This window comes from Sparus aurata, chromosome 8 (assembly GCF_900880675.1).
Source record: "Sparus aurata chromosome 8, fSpaAur1.1, whole genome shotgun sequence".
NCBI classification, from domain to species: Eukaryota; Metazoa; Chordata; class Actinopteri; order Spariformes; family Sparidae; genus Sparus; species Sparus aurata.
The window spans coordinates 12,185,128-12,202,130 of record NC_044194.1 but is presented as its reverse complement, the minus strand read 5'-3'; the positions used below and the strand labels follow the sequence as shown (position 1 = coordinate 12,202,130).

The 17,003-nt window shown below is 40.6% G+C and overlaps 1 protein-coding gene across 1 annotated transcript; it reads left to right on the top strand.

Annotated features, from left to right (window-relative positions):
- Window positions 1-15: 15 nt before the first annotated feature.
- Window positions 16-16,897, top strand: LOC115586616 (proprotein convertase subtilisin/kexin type 5). The gene is made up of 17 exons (XM_030425776.1): window positions 16-195; window positions 879-1,277; window positions 3,397-3,600; window positions 3,685-3,753; window positions 3,905-3,947; window positions 6,538-6,683; window positions 7,562-7,756; window positions 9,330-9,416; window positions 9,498-9,696; window positions 9,804-10,027; window positions 10,130-10,372; window positions 11,955-12,200; window positions 13,215-13,410; window positions 13,824-14,029; window positions 14,184-14,284; window positions 15,496-15,667; window positions 15,749-16,897. Exons 10-17 carry the CDS (start codon window positions 9,922-9,924, stop codon window positions 16,129-16,131), a joined length of 1,653 nt encoding a protein of 550 aa, XP_030281636.1. The 5' UTR covers window positions 16-195; window positions 879-1,277; window positions 3,397-3,600; window positions 3,685-3,753; window positions 3,905-3,947; window positions 6,538-6,683; window positions 7,562-7,756; window positions 9,330-9,416; window positions 9,498-9,696; window positions 9,804-9,921; the 3' UTR covers window positions 16,132-16,897.
- The last annotated feature ends 106 nt before the right edge of the window (window positions 16,898-17,003 follow it).

Genomic DNA, 17,003 nt, shown 5'->3' with positions numbered 1-17,003 from the left:
AGCGAGGCGCCGCGAGAGGCCGCTGTGCCTCCTTCACTGAAACGAAACACTTCCACTTTGATTTTTATGAGACTTAAAATGGTATCCAGTGGCTTGGTTCTTTATATATAACAACACCCCCACGATATTAATACAATAAACACAAGCATTAACCGTCTTTATGATGTGTATCTGAGTTTTGAACCACAAGGAAAGGTAAGACAGGGAAAGCGAACATAATTTAAGCTAATAGCGGTTCAGCTAAATATGATTCTTAACGCAATATAGTCCACAGGCTACAAGAACAGACAAATATAGTCTATAATTTGTGTTTTATTCTTTCTTTTGAGAGTAAAGTTGTCCGTTCAACACCAACAGTCACATAACCTAACCTGTAAACCAATACAGGTCCAATTTAAAATCATTTTTATGCCTTTTATCTGAAACATAACCTAAGCTAACCTAGCATTAGCTAAATCTCAAATGTTCACCAGAGGCATATGATTTTAAAATAAACAAATATTCTAATTTTTTAAACCCATTTTGATGATTGACGATATATACATATAATTCCGTTTTTAAACTTTTAATCTAGGGTTGTTGTGTATATACCTTTGTTACCTACCAGCAAATTGTAGTCGCAGGTGTATCTTTGTAAGGTAATGTTATTATCAGGTGTAATCAGAACCGGAAGTTCCCTGTTTTTAATCGGGCAAACAATTTCTTTTTGAGAAATGATATATGTAGTGAGGAATTATTAAAGTTATACATAACTATTTATCTATCTGTCTATCTATCTGTGTATCAGTCTGTCTGCGTCTGTGTTGTGTGTGTGTGTGTCTGGCTGTCTGTCTGTCGTGACACAGAAACTGGGTTGTTCTCTCTTTTTTTCTTGCCAGGATCATTTACTAAAGGCTGACCGCAGTCCACGCTCATTGTCCACTGTGATCTCACTTGAACGAACTGGTCCAGCAAGTTATTTCTGGGCTGATGTTCACAGAGCCCCATATCGATCTGCCAGCATACCTGCTGCACGGAGGGACACTGCGTCTTTGGAGACACTCCTCCTCTCTGTCTGCCGATTTTTCCTCACTTCCAGGGAAAGTCCTCGGGCACAGCCATGAGGTCCTTCGCCGCGTTTCTGATCTTCTTCTCCGGCGCCGGATTTATTGGATGTAAACCCTCGTCGCCCTGTCCGAGTGGACAGTTTATGCTGAAGAGCCAATGTGTCCTCTGTCACCCCACCTGCTCCGAGTGCGACGGGCACGAGCTGTTTGAATGCACTACCTGTGGAGTTAGTGAGTACAATTACCTATGTCCGTACTGAAATCGTGGGTGGCTGTTTCAAAGGGAAAAAAAGGCGAAACGTTTCATTTTTTGTCACACCACGATGCACTCGTTTCAAACTAAGATGGGTTCAAACTAATCTTTTGTGTAGTCTAATTTCAGCAAAGACAACAAATTAATCAACATCTACAACAATGGATTCATGCAAGTTAAACAATATTCCTGGCATCATATGACAAATTTCAGATATCTCACAAATTCTGTATGAATGGTGAAAAAAATGATCACTAAATTTCTTGCCAATGGCCAAGATAATTCCTCTGTTTTGATTTTATTTGGCTCCACAGATGTCTGATTAAAATAAATCCATGTCACAGACTCATTAATCCAGCTGAAATGGAGGTGGGGTGTTTTTCTTTCAAAGCAGCACTATTTAATGGTTAACAAAGCAAACTTGTTTAAGGGCTTTTGAATCAGAGGAGGAGCATTAAGCTCTGGTTTACCATTTACTCTTGTTAAACAGTCTGAGATTGGCTGCAGAACATGTTGATTTTACTGTCACAGGGGCACCTTTTGAAATAGGTAAGAAATGAAGGTGTGATCATTTTTCTCCTGAGTTTTTCACAGTGTAATCTGATCACGTCAGAATGGGGCCTTTGTTAATCAGAGGGAAAGGGAAAAAATATCCCCTTGAGCTAGAAGTGTTACTGTTGCAGTTCACTGGGCTTAACCTGCAAAACCTGCAAGTCGCTCTCTCCCTCACAAACTCACCCTTTTCTTTAGATATACGCACTGTGACATTGCTGCAATCATGCATTTTGTTTTCACTGACTACATTTTATGTACATTGCTGCAGATGTTTTTTGTTGGGTATACTTTTCTGCTACACAGTAGTAAGTATTTCATCCCAGTGTGTATCTTGGTGGAGGAACATCAGAAGTCTCTACCCTATCCCTCCTGCTCTGTGGTTTGTTGTCATACAGAAGCCAGTGTGATGCTGAGGGTGAGGGAAGTTAAAGGGTTAGAAAGGCAGCAGCAGCAGCTTGTTGCCCCCTCTCCTCCCTGTCTCACACATCTTCTGTGCAGCGCTGAGCAGATGAGACAATGCTGTAACTCAGCTGCTTCCAGAGATGCCTCAGGTGCCACAGCTAGGCTAGTGGCAGGTGGCGGAGTATTAATCATTAGAGCCAACACAAGACCCTGTCTCTGCCCACAGCTCTGATCTCTCATCTGCCTCTGATTGCCCTTGTTTACATAAGTTGGAGCATCATCAGCCAGGAAGTGATTTCACACTGTGATCAATTATTTGCAGGCCTACAGTCAACATGCTGGGCTGCAGCCGTCAGTTCACGACAATGATGTTCATGACTTCAACATCCATTTGTTCTCACTATTTTCAGATTTTGTCACCACTTGCGTGAAGGGCTGCAACTAATGATCATTTTGCCCATTACTTTCACAATTATTTAATTATCTAGTCTATGAAATGTCAAATAAATGTGACAATGTATCAGAGCCTAAAGTGACATCTTTAAATGGCTTCTTTTGTCTAACTAAATAATCCAGATCCCAGAGTTTCATTTACAATCCTTAATGATGAAAGAAAGGAGCAAATCCTGAAGTTGTAAGAGGCTGTAACCAGTATATGTTTTATATTTTTGATGAAAAATGACAATCATAATTGATTTTCAAAATAGTTGGCATTAATTTTCTTTTCATATGACTGAATGCATTTGTATTGAAATGTATGAATTCTCTTCTTCCTAATAATTGCTAGTAATTGCAACCTGTTTCTCCTTTCAATCAACCAGTTTTGCTTTTTTAATGAGCGATAAGGCTGTAATTTGCTGAATGCACTGAACTTTCACACAGTTGGCATCAAGTCCTTACATCTTTCCCTCATCCATGTAATTGTCAGATCCATTTGGCTCCACCTCTGTATTTATTATGAGAAGCTCATTGATTTTCATTTTCAGAAGAGTCCAGATTTTTGTAAACGCCGTTACCTGGCAGGAGTTCCATATGGCTAATGACATCTTCATCCGAGGAGAAAATAGAGTAGGCTTTATGTAAACAAGTCCTCTGTTTCCTCCTCCTCCTCCTCCTCCTCCTTCTCCTCCTCCCCCTCAGATGAAGATGGACAGGAACGTTTTCTTCACCAAGGACGCTGTCGGACACACTGCCCCCGGGGACTCTATCCTGACAGGGGTCACTATGCCTGCCTGCCCTGCATAGCCAATTGTGAACTCTGCACAGATGGCAACATATGTGCCAAATGTCGGGAACACTACAAACTCCAGAACGGGGTCTGCCAAACAGCGTCCTGTGACATAGGTAAATGTAAAGCAGAGTTTCTGCGTTGGCTGTAGCTTAAGAGAAATACATTCAGGCTTTTTATGCTGGGTCTCTGTGTTGCAGGGCAGGTGCAGGACCCTGACACGGGAGAGTGCATTGACTGTGAGATGGGTTGCAAAACATGTTCCACAGGTAAGTCCATCAGTAAAGAGCATCTGAAGTGTACATTAAAACACTGGTGATAACTGTGCACTGGGCAGCACAATATGAATATAGCCATTACTGTGTGAGTCTGCCTCTCTGCATGAATTCTAATTAATCACCTTTTCTAATTTTCACACAGAGGACCCTGAGATCTGCAACAGCTGTGTTGAAGGTTATTTTCTGTGAGTGTTTTCTTATTTTCTTTTGATAAGCAGACTTTTCTGGCCTCCCATATTCTCTGGTCTGAAATCAAATGCACTCTCAGGTATTAATAGAAACTACAAAACTGCAGCTAGCAATTATTTTTGTCTAATGTAATTGTTATATTCTTGATTAATTGACACATTGTTTGTAAAAATGCCAAATGCCATTTCCCAGAGCCAAAGTTGACATATTACATTGCTTATATTGTCTGACCAGCAGCCAAGATATTCATTTTACATCTATGGAATACTAAGAAAAACAACACATATTCATGTTGAGTAGCTGGAATGAGATCATTTTGGTGTTTTTTGCTTTGCATTATGGTCATTAAATATCCTGCCAGGACAATTAACTTCAAAATCTCATTGTAAATGTTTTCCTTGCATCACCATTACCTTGGGTTAATCAATAAGCAGTATGTGGGTTTACATATATTGGCTTTCAGAATGTGGTTAATTTTTCCTTGCTCCACAAGAAACTCCATTTTACCTGTATTTCTGTTTACGCCAGCCTATCACTTGGACCCAGCATCTAACACAGGTTACAGAGCTCGAACAGACCTCCAATTGTTTACTTCCCCCCTGGGTTTAGGCCTCCAGGTATTGTGTGAGTCAGGTTACCTTCCATTCGGAGTCATACACTGTTACCTGAGCCATGTTTTGAGCACAGAAGTGTAGTCTGCTTCTCAGAGGTAATTAATAGGGTGTGTTTTTATGTTATACTATGTCAGGTGGAGAGGAGAAGAGAGACAAAAGGGAGCAAGTATAAGTGGAAAGCACAGTCAGTAGCAGGTGTGATTATATAGGGTGCACCATCTTGACTTCGCTGACTGCTCGTGCGAATCACAGCAGAGGAGGGTTGAAAGAAAATTCACTGCTTCACTGCACTCACCTCCTTTAACTGCTGTTACATAGGTGCGGCAAGACACTCAGTCTTCTCCTGTGAATCTACTTGTGTAACTTTTACTTTCATAGTAATGGTTTTAGAGATTTACAATGACAGGTCGTCTCGGTAATTTCTGTGGCTGCTGGACTTATTACATCTACGATGTGAGGCAAACACCAATAAAAGAAACCCAATAGAGCATGGGCGATCATGAACTGCAGGAACTGCCTCTCTGTGATAGATTGTGACAGTTTTAGGCACTTTAAAGAATTTCCGCTACTGAGGCTTTGCAAGAAGTAATGAAAAATGTTACAGTTTGACACTTTTGGCGTAACTGTGAATCTATGGGGCTTGAATGAAACTCTGAGTATTGAAGAGTCACGGCATGATTGATGCTTGGTATTTATTGACATTTACCTTCCTCTCTAAGGAGCTATGTTTAAAAAATGGCTGCAATTCACTCTTAATATGGTTTATACTATTTATTTACTCAAGCTGTCTTAACTTTAGGGACTACCGGCAGCATATTTTCACCTTTTCTTAATTAATTCAAGGAGTTTACAGCCCTAAACAAAAGTTGCTTTGGTAATGCTAATGCTCTCTCCTGGAATGGATAGTCTAATATTTGCGCAGAGGGATTCTTAAACATCCCGCAGATTCTTAAGTAGTGTACTGTTTCCAGGCCAGAGACAGGGCCTGGTCTGCACCAGCTGCTATTGTGTGTGAGTTGATGGATGCGGTGTGGCGCCTCCAGCTGTTCCTTCTCAAACAACCACCGCATCTTAGCACCAGATCCACGGCAACGCAGTAGGAAGTGCAGCTTGGGCTGTCAGTGGTCAGATTCTCTCATGTCGGGAAGTGGCAAAAGAGGCAGCAGAGGATGTTGTGCTATAATCTAAGCTAGTTGCTTATTGCTGTTATGACTTGTTTAATTTAGATTGGGAAGTCTGTAAAGTAGGAGTCTTTCTTACATTAATGTTTTATGTGTAACATCTTAGCAACTCAATATATCAGCTCCTGTAGGCTAGAGTTTTTTAGGACAGCCATCTCCTGTTTAATAGCTCAGTTAAGCCCCGAAGGACAGATAGGACAGGTTAATGACAGAAATCTCCCCATGCCTCTGGGCTACAAATAAAACACCAATTAACTTTCTGCCTTAAGAGGAGAATAGAAGCATGATAAGCTTGAAGAAAAGCAGCCTACTTTATGTTTTCGCCTTTGTTTGCCATCCTCACTGTAAGGATGAAACATCAGTAATACTGGCGTTTGATTGAGTGCACCTTTTGTATTGAAGTCAACAATACAGCTGCAGGTGTGCTGTGGACTGACACAGTGCATGGCCTCTTGCATGTGGTGTGTTTGGTCTTTTCTCTGGTTCTCTGGTAGCCTCAGACTCATCCATGTGGGCGAAGGCTGCCTGCAACAACATCATTCTTCATTCACTATAAAGCTTTCAAAGTGCCATTAAATCACAATAGTTTTCATCATGTCTTTGATACTTCAGTAGCTTTGTTCTGCATGTTTGCGTTAGCAAATGAAGCCTCCTTTTGTTGAATAGCTGTGACAGCAAGTTTTTGTCAACCATTTTTTGGCTGATTTCACACACGCATAGACCAACGCTAGGTTTAGAAAAAAATGTATTATTGATGAATAGTTTCTGATTTTGTTTTTTTTCTTTTCTAGTTTCAGACATCAGTGTCGCAGGCACTGCCCCCAGAGCACCTACGAGGACTGGGGCAGGGGTGTGTGTCTGGCCTGTCCAGCACCATGCACAGATTGCAGGAGTAACACACACTGCCTCACCTGCCAACCTGGTTACTTCCTCAATGGTACCAGTACAGCAAAGCATTATCATTTCTATGTATATTTTGTAACTACTAACATACTGAAGGATTCAGGTGACCCTTTCGTCCTATACAGTACTAGTAGTGTTCGCGTTTAATATACTCTTGAGTCTTAGCGTGTTAGAGTAATCAATCATTCTTGTTGAGGACTAATGCTGGTCCTCCGAGTCTCTATTTGGATTGCAAATCATGTCCACGTCAGCAAATCTGTAACATGAGATATGCAAATGTATGGTTTATGCAAACAAGGAATTAGCTTTGTGTTGGTAGGTTTTGTTCTCTACGGGCATCTCAGTGAAAGCTAATTTAAGCCTCTAGCTATTAAAAACAAGATTAGCAAGACCACTATAAATATTATTTTACCACGTACAGGCACATTGTGATAGACAAGAGCCATTGATCACTTCTTCAGCTACAAGGTCCTGTTTGAAAAGATTTACAGAATTGTTCTGTATTTGGACAGTTGAATTTTGAGAGAACCCAGAGGAGCAGATGATGGTGAAGGATTTAAACATCTGTGGAGAAAAAAGGAGTGATGAGCAGATCTTTTCTGGGACCGCAACGGAGCCAGCTGAACCAAAACATGTATTTTTATAACGCTAAGCAAGTTTAGATTTTTTTTTCATCACTCTTTCAAAATTATTTATGTTTAAGTAACAGAAAGTGATCAGGGCGTTTGCTTTTAGTGAAACTTTCCCAAATAAATACACATTCAAAAAGACAGTGAGGCTGTAAATAGATATTATATGGCCTCTTCTAGGTTTTAGAAACCATTCAACACTAATACAGATGATGTATGCTGGATGTTGTACTGGAAAAAAAATGTCCCTTCCTGTCCTTCCTATTCTGCTCTGCCCTGCTAGGAGGTGAGTGTATGAAACAGTGCCCACAGAAAACCTTCAGTGACTCCAGTGGGTGGCGCTGCCAGCCTTGCTACAGCTCATGCCAGACATGCCACGGGTCTCATTAGTCAGACTGTGATCTTTGTCTTGGTGGAAACGCTCCACTACATGGGCAGTGTCCTCTGGTTAACTGTCCGTTGGGACAGTACTATGACGGTAGGAGGCATGGATCCAATTTTTAGATGTTAATCCTGGTCATTTTTCTTTTTAGAGATACAAAGCTTTAAATGCTGGTGTGTGTCCTTGTATGTTTTACAGGAAAACAAAATGAGTCTTGTACTGAACAGCTTCTGACTATTATGTGGCAGTGAAGTCGGACTGAATAACATGATACTTGACTGATTCCCTGATAGAAATAATTACTTTCCACCTATGGGAGGTTAGCACAGGTCAGTACAGTGTCCCTGGAATTTGGAGGGATTCAGCTTCTTGCTCAAGGACACTTTAGCATGGTAGATGCTTGCCGCTGAGACGGGGGTTTGAACCCTGCTGAAGGACCTCTAGGTTGAAGGACGGTCGCCTACTCACTGTGTCACCCTGCTGCGCATGTACTCTGTCACCTTTCATTCAAGAGCCATTTAGTGGAGCAATTTTGAAAATGCTCCTCTGCCTCAATCACAGGCCTCTTCACCTGCTTCCCCTCTGGTGTCTGTGTCAACAGTACTCCATTGTTGTCAACCATACAGGGTGACCCTGTACATTTCTGCCCCATTGGTTTGATTATTTACATCCATGTCTGCATCAGTGGGCCATTCATTGTCAAAATCGCTTGTCATTAAGCTGAGTCTCTTGCTAAATGACCTACTGCTTCTGACTGGTGTTGATTTTATGTCCTCAACAATAATGCAATTTTACATTTACAATGCAATGTATGTTTTATGACCGCAACAGTTAGCTGAGCAATGTACAGGTTTGACCATGCGCTTTATGTGCCATGATGATAGTTCAGTGACCTCCCCAATTTTTCCCGCTCCATGTCAGCAGTCCCTCTAAATGTAGCCTGTCGTCATTTTGTCTAAACCACCATCAGAACATTTTTCACACACAATAACATCCCCTGTCGAGTTGCTGTAACAGTGTTTCAAGAGGTGTTAGACACTGTATAGTAGGTAATATGTTGCAGGTTTCATAGTCAAGTCACTTTTATGTATATAGCCCAGTATCACAAATCCAAATTTGAGTAAAGGGTTTATTATAATCGGCACGACATACAATACTCAGTGTCCTTGATGCTTGATTTTGAATAAGGAAAAAAATCCAAAACACTTCTTCATAGGGGGAAAAAAATAAGCATAAACCATGGGAAGAGCAGCAGAGGAGGGATCCTTCTCCCAGGGCAGGCAGACATGAGATAGATGTGTGTACAGAGTTAATTCACAATAGAAAATCATAGCATATACAATATGCTGACAAAATTAAGATTGTAACACAAGTGTTTGCTAGAAACCACTTACTGAAAACCCAATGTTACCTGCACTGCACTCTGTCAGTGTTGACCAATCAATGCCAGCAAGCACTTTATTATTCATCACTTCCATTTGTGCCTCAGACACGCTGTTTACAGTTTATTGTGCTTCCCTCTAGTGGTGAAGGTGGGTAAAACAGAATATTCTCAATTCAGCCCTCAGATTAAACAGGATGTGATACTTATCTTTATAATATGTAAAATGTGACATTTTACCTATTATACTATGAGATACAGTTACTCCATTTATTGTTTTACTTCCAGGTAAATATAGTGAATGTCAAGCCTGTGATGCATCCTGTAAAACCTGTTTTGGCCCACAAGCACTGGATTGTTCTTCCTGCTTCAAAGGTATTTTGTGATACTTTATATGTTTACTGTCTTTAGTCCTTGAACGATGACAGTGCCTTTATCAAATATCCTGTGTCACAGGATATTTCCTGGACCAGGACAGCTCTTGTGTAGTGCAGTGTCCATCCGGCTCCTATGCAAATTCTGCAACTCAGCTGTGTGAAGACTGCTCGCCAAACTGTGAGGCCTGCGTGGACACCAGCGATAACTGCATCAGCTGTTCAAAAAGCAGCTATAAACTTTTTCTCCACCAGGGACGGTGTTGGTCGAATTGCCCAGAGTACGAAAATTGGATAAGCTAAGCCATAAGATGTTGGATAACCTTTTTCTAATGATGGTATTGTATGTTCCTCTTTATGCATAACCATATCTCATGGCTATTTTCAGAGGTTTCTTTGAGACAGCAGAGGGGTCGTGCGAAGCCTGCGACAGCTCTTGTCTGACATGTGATGGCATCAAGTCACAGTGTCTGTCCTGTGCTGATGGCTACTATTTAGAGAGTGGTATGTGTAGACTCAACTGTTCACTGCGGTCATACCCTGCAGATGATGGCACATGCAGACGCTGCCCTCCCCACTGTGACATTTGCTCAGATGACAGGACCTGTTTCAGTGAGTTATAATCAATTATGGGCAGCTAAGCTTCAAGAGGTGATAAGACATTGTATCACATCCTGAAACCTGTTGACACAACTCTCTTCTATATCATTTCAGAATGCAGTTTCCTCTACCTGATGCTGAATGGTGTGTGTAAGGCCAGTTGTCCCATGGGCTACTATGAGGACATAGAGGAGGGCCGCTGTGGTCAATGCCACCCGACCTGTGGCAGCTGTTCAGGGCCTCTGGCAGATGATTGTGAGACGTGCTCAACATTTAGCCCCAAACTTTATAAGGGTGAATGCACCAAAGACTGTCCCAGTGGTACCTACTATGAAACTGAAGCTATGGAATGTCAAGGTGAGTCTGTGTTGTAAAAAGTACCCAAAAGTTGTACTTTTGTGAAAGTAAAGACTTCATGTTAAAATCTAACTTTGGTTAAAGTGAAACTCACCCATTGTACATGAATTGTACTTGAGTAAGAGTCTTAAAATATCTGATATCACCAATTTTTCTGGCCAATTATCTGATCTGATATGCAGGTTTTTTTGAATATTAGAATACTAGAATTTTTTTAATTTGGTTGCCACTACGGATAATTAATTTAAAAATGCCCTGCTTTGGTAACTCGTAAAATTTACTCAAAGTACTTGAGAAAATGTACTTGCATGTAATTACATTCCATAAGTGGTATAAGTTAGATAAGCAGTGCTGAATTATGCTGGGTAACATAGTTTTCGTTTACATGTTCTATCTGCCACTGTCTTATCTTGTGCATCTAATTGTTAATCAGGTCCCATATTTTTCTGTGTGAAGGCATCTCACCTTTTAAGTTATAAAACGGTTTTTTTTGTTATGGTGTGTAACACAAAGATAACACAAGAGGAACTGTAGAATAACAAAAGCAAAGTCCTCATGAAAACACTGTTGTTGATTCTGGTGAATTTAATGTATCGAGATAATGGTCTGGATAATCTTGATTGTCCTCAAGAGTCAATTGAAAAGTGGTCTTGCTGGACAATCTAGAGGCCTGCAGCATATTGATTTCCTAATTCCAGATCTTTCCAGTCATTTCAAAATCCTACACCTAAATCAGATGTGTGGAAGTGCTTAGCGTTCCAAACTAAAGAATGACTGGGACGTGCCCTCCATTTATTTATCTTTTATTGATGCAGGTGGACCTTGTGATTACCTTTTTAAAGACGTGTCCCCTTTCTGTGACTAAGTAAAAATGTTTGTGTCTTAACATCATGTAAAATCAAGTGATTACAGTATGTTCGTAGTTTAGTAGTGCTATTCTCAAAAGTTACAAGTATTTTGGCCTGCATAGTTGTGACCTGAAATTTTCATACCGTCACATGCCTACCATGGATTGTGTTGAACAGCTGTGGTAAGATACAGAGGGTTAAACAAATAAATTAAGAAATAAATAATAAATAATAGAAATAATAAAGACGTTAGTCAAGTCTAGTCTAGTAGAAAGAAAAATATGTACAGTGTGTGTGTGTTGTGTTAAATCTTGAACAATTGAGATATTTCCAGTGATGTTTATGAAATTGAGATCCAGCAGGAACAGGAAGCTCGTGTTTTGGCTTTCAAGGGTTTATGAAATGGTTGTTCAGAAAAATCAGTTCCTGCACTTACAGGTTATCCAAGAAGTTGTGAGAGGACTGGGTTTCTTCTACAACAAACTGGACAGGATGGAAACCTTTGATTGAAACTACTTGTACCATTGTATGGAAGTTTGCTTATTATTTAGAACGCACTTAACCCACAGTCTCTGGAAACGCAACAGCGTCACTGCAACCCATGAGTTATCTTAATCATTATTAAATACAATAGTTGTTTAAAAAGTAATCATTTACCTGTGTAACCTGGTGGCGATCACACCCTCTTTTGTGAATGCGACATGACGTCTGGTGTTTTGTTTGATCATGTGCAGAGTGCCACCAGACTTGTATGAGCTGCTCCGGCCCAGAGCCAAACCAGTGCACACAGTGTGAGAAGGGACTTGTGCTTGATCCAAACACATTGTTGTGTGGCGTGACTGGCGACACGGACTGCCCACCGAGGACCTACCTACACGACGACCAGTTCACCTGCATGGGTTGCCACCGCCACTGTTACTCGTGCGAGGGACCGGGCAACGATGAATGCCAGACCTGCGCCATCCCCAAATACCTCCATAGTGAGCATTTTCCACCAATTTTCAACTGGATTGATTCAGTGAAATAAAGCTAAACCACCTATCTCCAAACGTTCAGCTGACCAGGGACTTCATAACAGTCTTAACCAAATTAAGAAAATAATGAGCAGAAAATAATAACACTTAAAATTTCAACTCTTGGAGTTATTGAGCAATATTGACGTGTAAACCCTGAAAATAGTTCAAGTGTGAGTGTCAGCCAAATAACTAAAAGGGAGGCAACGCTGCAAGTTAAGAACAAGGAAAAGTGAGGAGGGATTCAGCCTTCTGTTTCAGCGGCACTGAAAGTAGACGCCTATCCTTTATCTCTTTACATTTTGAGATAAAGAAGGCTTGTGGGAACATTTTGATGTATCATTTCTGATGTGTGTGATGTCGGGTCTGACCTGCAGTTTAAAGAGGGATTAGTTATAGGATGGCAATCTTCAGCAATCTCACAATCCAAATCAGTTCTGATTCTTTGTGTCAAGATTTGATTCAGAATGGATGAAAACTGAAATAAAAAAACTTTTCCCACCTGTTTTTCCGACGGTAAAATAATCTAAGGAATTTAGAATGATTATCATAGCACCTTTTAAATCTGTTCTTAAATCAGTTGATCTGTGACTTCTGGAGTAACGTGGTGTTATGTCTCCAGCGGTGGAGAACAGCCCATCTGCTGCTGTACTAAAGTTACGTTACACCATCTACATTAGTACTAAACACTTGCCTTATACTGGGTGACATATGTTTCCCTCTGCTTCAACAGTACAATCAGGGGTAATGCAGAGAGACCACAGTGGGTTCTGTGTCTCAAAAGATTTGCTTTTTTAGCTTGAAATGAATGTTATCTATAAAATACCCCGTCTGGGTGATTTACTGTACTGTCACAGCTTTTTCTGTTTTTTCTGATTTTGTAGCATTTGTGAATCAATTCAGAATTGTTGGAGATAAGAATTCTTAAGTGAATCGACAGAAGTTTATGAGTAGGCACTAATAAACTGTGCTCCTTTTCAGACAAAACCTGCGTGAGCGAGTGTCCGACTGGTTCATACAACACGCGTCAGGAGGCGGACGGAACAGAGTTGGGTTACTGTTTGCCTTGTGACCGCGCCTGTTCCACCTGCACTGGTGCATCACCGAGAGATTGTCTCACTTGCTCCCAAGGATACCTGCGCCTCCTTCAGCTCTGTGTTACTCATTGTCCCACAGGGTACAAGTTGATCATTGAATGGAAAATATTTACTTTTTATTACTGCGGGACTTGTTGAACTTCCTCCACACCCTTTATCCACTGGAACCAACACACAAAAAAAAAACACAGCCACTGTCTTTCATTTATGTGGAGTTTCATCAGCAGTAGAGCAACTTCCTTTGCAATCATGCAACTGTTGGTGATTTATTATGATTAGTATTTTTACAAATTATTATTTCTTAAAATTTTCCTGTGGTTTGGGATTTTTTTTTTTTGTCAATTCATCATGACTACTTTCAACTGTAAGGTTCATTGTGTAAGATTAAGGAGGATCAAATGGCACTAAATCCTGCAGACTAAATTAAGAGAAATTCAACAATCAAAAATCTACATACATATTCTAATATAGATAAATCTGTGAATTTCTTCAGGTATTACAGAGAGGGCTCTCACTGTGAGAAATGTGACCGGTCCTGTGAGCGGTGTACAGGACCAGGGCCTGAGTCCTGCAGGGCCTGTTCACCTCCTCTTCTGGAGCTGCAAGGCACCAAGCTGTGTGTCGAGAGTTGCCCACACCGCTTCTATCAGCTTGATGACATCTGCAAACAGTGCCACACTAGCTGTCAGACCTGCACAGGTACAGACATGAGATCTTCTGCTTTGTTAGAATTGTTTGTTTGAACATTTAAAAGGATATTCCTGATAAGCGATTACGGTCTTTATCCTCCCAGTGGGTCAATATTAGATTTGATTTGTCAGGAACCAGATTGCGCATGCATGTGTGTTTGCAGATGCCTCACCTCAGGGCTGCCTGACATGCGACTGGGGCAACACTTTAAAGGACAAAGTCTGCTACCCACGTTGTGAGGAGGGGCGATACTTCTCAGTAGAGGTATGCTCTAACCTTTTGAGTCATACATCAATGTGTGACAGTTGTATTGTTTGCTGATGTGGACAGAACATTATTAATCAAGATAAAGTAAGTATTAAATATGAACTATTGCTTGTTGTACAGATTGAAATTAGTATTTAAGGCTGTAAAGAAATACATAAAGGAACAATTTGGAAGATCAAGACAACAATTTAGTTCAAAACATTAAACAAAAACAGTATCAACAGAATGTGAAGAATGTTAGCATGTTAAGAAGTCTATGTACTGTGTTGTAGACATGTCTACTGAAATTAGCATGCTAACCAGCTAGCCCTGACTGCCCTGTCACATAATAACACTTTATACAGCAAGATACAAATTATAGCTGGGAGATATTTGCCAGTGGCAGTCGCTGCATTTCACAAGCTCTGTTTGAGCTTTCAGATTGTTTAATGAACAAAATAAACTCACTTAATGTCAAGGAAGGAATTACCCTAGCTACAACCCAAAATACAACCAACACCTTCTGAATCAGTTCAAATTTCAAAATGTCTTTCTTTTACTGAACCAAGATGAGCTAAACTGCCTTATTAATGTATTCAAACTAAAGAGATTTGGTGCGTCTTTCCACAGTCAACACTGGTTATGTCAAATTAAACTGTTGCTAGTGGAGATCTTGGTCTAGATTGAGGTCTTGGTCTAAACAAGCTCTAGCACAACTGGCTCTACAGCTAATTAGCTAATTGTAGCCAGCTACAGCCAAGGATAGCTATCACCGAGCAGCAGTGGTCGGTTTATTTAGCGATAGGCTGGCCCACAACATTTTTTTATAGCGTATAGAAGTAAAGTCTTGAAGTTGTTTTTTTTTTTTTTTTAATCTTACGTGGCATGTTATCAGGAAAAAGTAAATACTGGCTAACTTTTCCAAACTTTAGCGAATATTGTTCCATGATATTCTGGCAAAAATCAAATCATCACCTTTTTTTTTTCCCAGTGAAAATTAAGTGCAGTCCAACTGAAATCATTACTCAAGTTGCAATATAGATCAAAATAATTGAAATATATATTCTAGTGTAGAATTATTGTTTAAAGCTGTTAAAACTGTGACAGGTAAGCAGGTACTTATAGCAGATGTCAATAAAAGGCACATCTCTGTTCCCACATTGCTGACTGGCTTAATGTTTTTCTTTTATTTACTCTGTACAATGACTTTTTAAATTGAACCGTTATAGGAAACCTGTGAGCCATGTGACAGCTCGTGTAGGCATTGCACCGGCCCCAGGCCAGACCAGTGTCTGACCTGTCACCGAGACTCTTCTCTCCATGCTGTGGAGAACCGGTGTGCCCGCTGCTGTCAAGCTGGAGGGAATTACACCGATTGCTGTGTTTGTGACAGCCGCTCCGGTATAGACCCTGTCTATCATAATAAACATGGAATTGTTTGGATATGATCATGAACTAAAGGCAGTTTTTTTTTTCCTCTAGCTCTGTGTGTGGAGGCGCCCCAACCCAAGTCAGGACAGGATCAGGAGACAGACCTGAACATGTCGTCTAGAGCTCTGAATCACACCTCAGCCACCTTGCCTATCGCACTGCTGTTGGCGTTGGGGTTGGCTCTGGCTGTGTTTGCCTTGGTTAAGGCCCATGCCAGGAAGAGGCTTTGCTGGAGCCAAAGCTATGAGAGACTGAGCGGCAGCGGCAGCATCAGCATGCCCCATGGTGTGCCGGAGCCGGACAGTGGAGACGAGGTGGATGTGGTGTACACCAGCAAAGGAGGATCGGTGTATAGGCGCTACAGCTTCATCCACGAGCAGGACACAGACGCAGACCAGGGTGTGGATGAGAACACATGTCTCAATCAATCTTAGATACAGTCATACCAGAGGGGTGTATTACAAAGCAAGTTTAATGGGTTAGTTAGGTGCTGTATGTTGACTCTAAAGACAGGTTTATAATGTCATATACCTAATCCTTGCTGAAGCATATATGTTGGTAATGTCAAACAAAGCTGTATATTTACAGTAGAGCAAGCAGAGAGTTTACATTGAGTTGTGCTTTTTTGCCAGGTCAATCTCTAAGCGTTCAGTTGGTGGTGTAGAATTTTATTTATCAAAATAAAAAAACTGTCAGCAGCCCTGCTCTAGGCTGAGTAAACCAGCACATTTTGTGCGAAAGAAGAGTTAAATGATACAAACACTAAAGCTCATGCAAATAAAAGCCTGGCTGTGTTGAACTTGCTTCTTAATACCCCCCCAGATGTTACAGTTAAAGAAGAATGTATTGTCGACGTTCAAATCATCAAGGCTGACAGGAGAATTCAAAATAGTTTACTTAATGTTTAGACGAGAATGTAGTCGTATTTTTTCCGTTGAGTTATGTTTTGCTTTTTGCGTTCAGGTGTTTATTTTATTCTACAAAGTGCCTGTATCTGTACAATGCACATTCTTAGACGAGGCATTTGTGAGCAAACGGTGAAAAAAAACACATATATGTGTATATGTATGTATATGTCTTTTTTTACTCGATGAGATATTTGTTAAACCTTCGAACAAACGATCATGTGTAATCACTGAAAATCTGCATGATATGATGTAAATAGAGAAATAAATTAAATAAAAGATCTTTTTCACTCAATGCTTTCGGTGCTCTCAGGCTCACCTCAACGATGGTGAACCTGAGGATATCTGCAGGTCCTACTTGACTAACCAACATGAATGAGCTGCTTATGTGACATAGCGTT

Bases quoted from the DNA above. Each gene is read 5' to 3' on its own strand.
- LOC115586616 (XM_030425776.1), top strand. From the start codon at position 9,922: ATGTGTAGACTCAACTGTTCACTGCGGTCATACCCTGCAGATGATGGC. The intron at 12,201-13,214 runs GTGAGCATTTTC...GCTCCTTTTCAG, and splicing joins CATCCCCAAATACCTCCATA to ACAAAACCTGCGTGAGCGAG. The intron at 14,285-15,495 runs GTATGCTCTAAC...GAACCGTTATAG, and splicing joins GGCGATACTTCTCAGTAGAG to GAAACCTGTGAGCCATGTGA.